Source organism: Erythrolamprus reginae, chromosome 6 (genome assembly GCF_031021105.1).
Source record: "Erythrolamprus reginae isolate rEryReg1 chromosome 6, rEryReg1.hap1, whole genome shotgun sequence".
In the NCBI taxonomy this organism is placed as follows: domain Eukaryota; kingdom Metazoa; phylum Chordata; class Lepidosauria; order Squamata; family Dipsadidae; genus Erythrolamprus; species Erythrolamprus reginae.
The window spans coordinates 90,845,772-90,853,733 of NC_091955.1; the positions used below are offsets into that span (position 1 = coordinate 90,845,772).

Below are 7,962 nucleotides of genomic sequence, written 5' to 3' on the forward strand. Positions count from 1 at the left end.
GGATGGGGGGAGGGGCTTTTTGATCAAAATAAAAATATAAGTCTCAATTTTTCCAGTTCAATTTTCATATCATTATGTTCATAAATGTTCAAACTAGTTTTCCAGTTGAAAAAGTTTTCAAAAAGATCAAATTCAAGTACCTAAAAAAATTATTTTTGGTCCGGTCATATACGAACAGAAACAGACTCGAAGTTATGATTTTTTTTTTGCCCAGAAAACAATTAGCCACCACCCCAAAAATATTTTTTGATGATCAGCATTGTTAAATTGAGTAAATGAATGCCTAAGATTTTAAAGAATATTTCGGATTTGGAGCATAAAAAAATAAAAAGTGAAAATGGTTGCAAGCAGCCGAGGGGGGGGGGGGGGGCTTATTTCTGATATTAAAAAACCAATAAGAATCATTTTTTTCAGTTCCTTTATATTTTTTTTATATTCAGAAATGTTCAAGCTACCAATCCCACACCAACTTTAGTAAAATAGAATGCATTTTGCAAGCAAAACTATCCATAAATTGAAAAATAATTCACAAAAACGGGGGGGGGCGTGCATTATATCCGCAAAATAAACCAATAAGATTTACTTTTTTCATTTCAATTTTCATATCATTGTGTGCAGAAATGTTCAGACTACTTTCCAAGTGAAAAAAGCTTTCAAAAAGACCAAATATAAGCACTGCAAATGAAGAGTTTTCGGTCCGGGTCAGGGTGACCCGGGAACAGAAGATTTGTAACTTTTTTTGCCCAGCAAAAACTAAGCCCCCCACCCCCCAAAAAAAATTCTCATAGAGAGAACCCCTGAAATGATGAAAAGTCATGAAATTTCAAGTTTTAGATATGCAGGGAAAATTTTTTACAGGGACTCAAACTTGGCTTCGGGTCACATACGACCCGAACAGAACAGCAGGGTCAATGTATATTATATATTGGACAAAATAAATAAATAAATAAAATAAAACTGGAAGTTAGGAATGTCAGATGCTCATGGGCCCCAGGCCTGTTGGCAAAGCCAGTTTTTTTTAAGGCTTTCTGGAAAGCCAGCAGGATGGGGCAGGATGGTACCTCAGGGGATAGTTGGTTCCCGAGAGCCAGGGCTACCACAGAGAAGGCCCTTTCCTGCGGCCTCACCAACTGACACTGTTTCATCGATGGGACCCTGTGGGCTCTAATCAGTCATTGGGAGCTTCCCATTTCACTTACATGTCAGCTAGTAGTGGCTTCCAAATGCTTTTGCTACTGGTTTGTGCTTATGCTTGTGCATATGTGTGACCATCTCAAGGTTGAACTCAGGTTTCCATTCTTCCAAGGTTGGTAAAATGAGGACCCCGGTTGTTGGAGGCAATACGCTGACTCTGCAAACCACAGAGAGAAGGTTGTGAAAATACCGTGAAGTGGTATATCAGTCTAAGTGCTATTGAAATCTCTGCCGTGGTGGCGCAGTGGTTAGAACGCAGTATTACAGTCTGACCCTGCCCACTGCCAGTAGTTCAAACCTGACCATCTCAAGGTTGAACTCAGCTTCCCATCCTTCCGAGATCGGCAAAAGGAGGACCCCGATTGTTGGAGGTTGACTCTGCAAACACGGAGAGAAGGTTGTGAAAATACCACGAAGCGGTATATCAGTTCTAAGTGCTATCTCTGCCATGGTGGTGCAGTGGTTAGAATGCGGTACTGCAGGCCGTCTCTGCCCAATGCCAGGAGTTCGATCCAGACTGGTTCAAGACTCAGCCTTCCATCCTTCCGGGATCGGTAAAATGAGGACCCAGATTGTTCGGAGAAATATGCTGACTGTGTAAATTGCTCGGAGAGGGTTGTAAAGCACTATGCAGCAGTATAAACATATAGGTCTAAGTGCTATTGTTAGTTCTATTTTCATCCCCTTATCAGCCCTCAAGTGATGGAATTTTCCAACCACAGGCAGGGCAGTTTTGATACTCACATGCTACACTGGCTCATTAGGAACTTACCTCCTGAACTGACACGGCCCTTGCACCAAGTTTACCCTTTGTTAATAAGTTCCCTCCACACCCTGTCTGAAGATTTTTATTTTTTTTTCACTTGTGGATTCTCTGAGCTCCTTATCTCCAGAGGCCATGCATCGTGTGAACCAAATTTCTTGGTTTATTTGTTTTTGGAAGCCTGGCTTATCTGGATAACCTTTATATTGCTTTACAGGTAGAGTAATCCATAAAGATAATCCTCCAAATACTTAAAAAAAAAAAAAAGATTGTCCAAAGTGCATAAATATGTCTTTTCTGATGCTCTCCCTGGTCAGTTTTAACCATCTGGTTTGCAAGCAGCTTTTTTTCCGACCGTCTCTTTGGGGTGGTAACTTCTGGTTATCTTGCAAATGTCGTGGAGCGACGAAAAACTCACGCACACTTTCAACGGCATCAGGTTTACTACGAGATCCTCTCCGCAGCTTTTAAATGCTTTGGTTTCCTTTGATGCTAGAGAAGATGATATTCTATTGGTTTCCTACCCAAAATCTGGTAAGTTTTGTTTGGAATTTGGCTGGAAGAGAAATTTGTTATTCAGTTATCAGTGGTTCTCAACCTGGGGGTTGGGACCCCTTTGGGGGTCAAACGACCATTTCACAGGGGTCGCCTAAGACCATGGGAAAAGACAAATTTCCCTTGGTTTACGAACTAAAGTTTCAATTCTGGCGCCTTGGAACATGTTTTTACAATCTGACCAATCAGGTGTTTACAGTGGGGGTGTCCCTCTGACCTTCCTGCCAATCAGCTTAAAGCTCTGTTAGGAGAATTGGTGCTAGACTTATGGTTGGGGGTCACTACTAAAATATGAGAACTGTATTAAGGATTTGCGACATCAGAAAGGTTGAGAACCACTTAAATGAATGAGAAAGGATTGCATGCAAGCGGTCGGCTGAATTTGTTCAATATTGTCAAAAGCTGGGCTACCCATTCTGTACCGTAAGAAATGCAACTAATTGCAAGGAACCAAGTTAAAGGCTTGAGAGCTGCATTCACCCTCCCAATAAACTAAGGTTATGTTGGTTTTAATATTAATTAGGGGGTTGGTTTTCTAAGGGTTCACGTGAATCCAAACCAATAGGTGAGTTTTTGTGGTTAGTAAATATTGTGCAACGGCAGAAATTTACGTTGCAGTTTTGCAGTCAAGAACTTGGAGCCGCTTTTGAGAATTCCAGAAACTGGATATAAACACTGGCAAAAATGTTATAAATAGTGGTCACGTGATCACCGGTTCGGGCCAGCTCCTGAGCTCCTAAAATGTAAATGTTAGGCTCAGAAAATCAGGTGCGCACCTGAAGGTCCAATTAAGTCAGGGATGTCAAACTTGATTTCATTTCATTATTGTTTGTTTGTCTATCTATCTATCTATCTATCTATCTGTCTGTCTGTCTGTCTGTCTGTCCGTCCGTCCGTCCGTCCGTCCGTCCGTCCGTCCATCCTTATTTATTTATTTATTTATTTATTTATTTATTTATTTATTTATTTATTTATTTATTTATTTATTTATTTATTTATTTATTTATTTATTTATTTATTTATTTATTTATTTATTTATTTATTTATTTATTATACATATATGTATATGTATATATGATGGTCTTGGTATATTTGGGTTTCTTCCCGTGTAGGATTTGGAAATTTCTGGCGACGTTTCGACGAGGTCCCACTCTTCATCTTCAGGCTGGTGTTTCTGTCCTTGTTCTAGGGCGAACACAGCGAGACCTGAGCTGCCTTCCTTCTATAAATACTGGTGGCTGGGTGTGGTTTGATGGCTCAGCAATTGCCTGCTGTGTAGAAATTTCCAAATCCTACACGGGAAGAAACCCGAATATACCAAGACCATCATATCTGTACCCGTGAAAATCTACGAAAACAAATATGTATATATGTATATACAAACTTCCAGCAGACGTGGTTGGTAAATCCAGTGACTGAGTTTAAACATGCCTGGGATAAACATAGATCCATCGTAAGATAAAATACAGGAAATAGTATAAGGGCAGACTAGATTGACAAGGAGGTCTTTTTCTGCCGTCAATATTCTATGTTTCTATGTTTCTAAGTGGTTGCAGCATTAAAGAGGTTGAGAACCATTGAGTTTAAAAGGATGCCAATAACCAGCTGTCTGCAGGGAGCATAAATCCTTCCATTCCCCACCATTCTGTCAGAGCTGATGAAGCTTCTTGGGTGAGAAGCGAAACGTCTTCAAAAGGAAAAACACAAGACAGTCCTGAAAAAGCACCTTTGGGACAATGCTGACCTGGACGACTGAGAATCTCTGCAGACTTTTTAATGCAAGCCTGGTCCAACGCCCTGGTCTGGACACTCTGCCAAATTCAATCCAGTGCCTCTTCCCTTTCTCTCCCCTGTTAGGGACCCACTGGTTGGCAGAAATCCTCACGCACATCTATGCATCCAAAGTCGCTTTGACTTCTCCCATTGAGTTTGGAGACCTTTCCAGACTGGATCAACTGGATCGCCTTTCCTGCAAAAGGATCATTCCGACCCACTTGGACAGCAACTTGCTGCCACCAACATTCAGGGTCAAGCATTGCAAGGTTAGATTTTAATCTAAAGATCTTGGGAGCCCAGGGGATGCATTCACACAGGAGGTTTGACCTGGACCCTGGCTGAACCCACGTCCAGGGTTCAACACAATGTAATCGCACATTTTATTCAATCATAAACAGGATGGGTTAATGCGACAATGCCAATAACGAACAACCACCTTCTAATACAGTGATACCTCTACTTACAAACTTAATTCATTCAGTGACCAGGTTCTTAAGTGGAAAAATTTGTAAGAAGAAGCACTTTTTCCCATAGGAATCAATGTAAAAGTAAATAATGCGTGCGATTGGGGAAACCACAGGGAGGGTGGAGGCCCCGTTTCCTCCCAGGAGATTCCTAGAGAGGCCTCACGGAGGCTTCTCTCCACCATTTCTGACCCTGTTTCCTCCCAGGAGATTCCTAGAGAGGCCTCATGGAGGCTTGCCTCCACCTTTTCCAGCCCTTTTTCCTCCCAGGAGATTCCTAGAGAGGCCCCATTGAGGCTTCTCCCTGCCTTTTCCGGTTACAGTTTCGGAGGCTCGGGTTTGTAAGTGGAAAATGGTTCTTAAGAAGAGGCAAAAAAATCTTGAACACCCGGTTCTTATCGAGAAATTTCATAAATAGAGGTGTTCTTAGATAGAGGTACCGTTGTACAAGGGTGTCAAAATTGATTTCATTGAGGGCTGCATCCGGGTTGTGTTTGACTTCAGAGCGCCCAGTGTTTGTGTGTGTGTTTGTGTGTGTGTGTGTGTGTGTGTGGCTAGGGTAGGATTTTCCTGAGACTCTCACTCTCATTATAATCTCCTTCCTTCCTTCCTTCCTTCCTTCCTTCATTCATTCATTCATTCATTCATCCCTTCATTCATTCATTCCTTTTTTAGAAAAAGTGTTTTAAATTTTTATTCCCATATAGACATTTTCACATATTTATCATTTCAGTTCTCGTTTCCTTCCTTCCTATCTTCTTTTCTTTTCTTCTTTTTCCTTCTCTCTTCATTCTCCTTTCTTCTTCTTTCCTCTCTTTCCTTATTTTTTCTTTCTTGCTCTCTTCCCATCTTCCCCTCTTTCTTTTTTGGTCTTTCCTCTGTCCCTTCTTGAAGGCTCAAATGCAAAAGGGGAAAATTTCTCCTTTTTGACACCCCTGTCAAATACATATTTTCTTTACAAACTTTAATATTAATCAACATAAGCAGCTTGAAAAAAAACTACCCGGCCCCAATCAAACCCAGATTAAAAGTAAGGAAATTTAGGGTGTTGGATAAATGTGAATGCTAGATTTTTAAAGGTTCTGGATGAACCCAGCTCTTGAGGTCCAATCATAACATTCTGTATCTATTTTATAGGCCATTTATATAGTCAGAAATCCAAAGGACATCGCTGTATCCATGTTCCATTACTATCAAGAGAATCCAAATCTTCCCACCATAGATTCCTGGCCAAATTTCCTGGAGATGTTCTTAAAAGGAGATGGTAAGATTTAAAGTGTTTTTTTAGAAGGCCAGATCCTGAAGATGAAACTCAAAGACTTTGGTCACCTAATGACAAGGAAGGACTCACTTGAGAAGAGCCTAATGTTAGGGAAGGTTGAGGGCAAAAGAAGGGGACGACAGAGAATGAGGTGGATGGATGGAGTCACTGAAGCAATGGCGTGAACTTAAATGGACTCCAAGGAATGATAGTGGACAGGAAGGTCTGGAGCAAGGTTGTCTATGGGGTTGTGATGGGTCAGACACAACTTCGCAACAAACAACAATGTTCATTAGAAATGTGTTGACTTAGAAACATAGAAGATTGACAGCCGAAAAAGACCTCATGGTCCATCTAGTCTGCCCTTATACTATTTCCTGTATTTTATCTTAGGATGGATATATGTTTATCTCAGGCATGTTTAAATTCAATTACTGTGATTTTACTAACCACGTCTGCTGGAAGTTTGTTCAAGCATCTACTACTCTTTCAGTAAAATAATATTTTCTCACATTGCTTCTGATCTTTCCCCCAACTAATCTCAAATTGTAGCCCCTTGTTCTTGTGTTCACTTTCCTATTAAAAACACTTCCGCCCTGAACCTTATATCCTTTAACATATTTAAATGTTTCGATCATGTCCCTCCTTTCCCTTCTGTCCTCCAGACATACTGAGTTCAAAAACTGGTGGAAGGTTTTAAGCATAAAACCTATCAGGAGAGGGTTTATGCTTGAGACCTTCCACCATTTTTGTAGCCTTTCTTTGGACCCGTTCAATTTTATCAATATTCTTTTGTAGGTGAGGTCTCCAGAACACAGTATTCCAAATGTTGTCTCACCAGCGCTCTATACAGCGGGATCACAATCTCCCTCTTCCTCCTTGTTATATCTCTAGCTATGCAGCAAAGCATTCTACTTGCTTTCCCTACCGCCTGACTGCACTGTTCACCCATTTTGAGTGTCAGAAATCACTAGCCCTAAATCCTTCTCTTCTGAGGTTTTTGCTAACACCGAACTTCAATTCACCAAGAGAGCAGCAGGCTATGAAAATTTGATTCAGAACATAGCTAAGTCTTTAAAATATGGACAAAATTTTAATCTTCCCGACTTGGCTGGTATGTCCATCAGCTACAAAATGTGCCCTTTCAGCATGGTATGGACATGGGGAACTAGTTTTTTTTCTCTCCCAATTGTAAGGAAAAGGGAGTCTTGATTGAAATTGATTGGAACAAGATTCAGAATAGCCAAAAGAAAGTCTTCAACACACCCCAAAGAATTCAACTGAGGAACTCCTGATCTTTTCAGCAGGTCATAAACATTCTGTTTGGAACCCATATCGCATCTCAGACATTAACACCCTTGAAAATGTCCAAAGATATTTCACCAGAAGAGCCCTTCACTCCTCCACTCGAAATAGAATACCCTATGATACTAGACTTTCAATCCTGGGCCTAGAAAGTTTAGAACTAAGATGCCTTAAACAAGATCTAAGTATTGCCCACAAGATCATATGCTGCAACGTCCTGCCTGTCGGCGACTACTTCAGCTTCAACCACAACAACACAAGAGCACACAACAGATTTAAACTTAATTTTAACCGCTCCAAACGTGACTGTAAAAAATATGACTTCAATAACCGAGTTGTCAAAGCGTGGAGCTCATTACCGGACTCCATAGTGTCATCCCCAAACCCCCAACACTTTACCCTTAGATTATCTATGGTTGACCTATCCAGATTCCTAAGAGGTCAGTAAGGGGCAAGTACAAGTGCACTAGAGTGCCTTCTGTCCCCTGTCCTATTGCTCTCCTATATCTCCTATGCCTTTCTTCTATTCCTATATCTCTTCTTCTATTCTTTGATTGATATGTTCTATTACTATATCTTCTTTTCTATTATTTCTTAGATATATTTTATTATGAGTATCTCCTCTATAACCTTCATCATGTATT

General features: G+C 40.6%; 1 protein-coding gene across 1 annotated transcript in view; it reads left to right on the plus strand.

Moving 5' to 3' along the window:
* The first annotated feature begins 2,349 nt into the window (after positions 1–2,349).
* LOC139169073 (sulfotransferase 6B1-like) overlaps positions 2,350–7,962 on the plus strand; it is an 11,318-nt gene continuing 5,705 nt past the window's right edge. The window contains exons 1-3 of the mRNA XM_070754877.1: positions 2,350–2,491; positions 4,370–4,554; positions 5,890–6,016. Of these exons, the coding sequence (XP_070610978.1) occupies positions 2,350–2,491; positions 4,370–4,554; positions 5,890–6,016 (454 nt within the window). The remainder of the gene's footprint in view (positions 2,492–4,369; positions 4,555–5,889; positions 6,017–7,962) is intronic.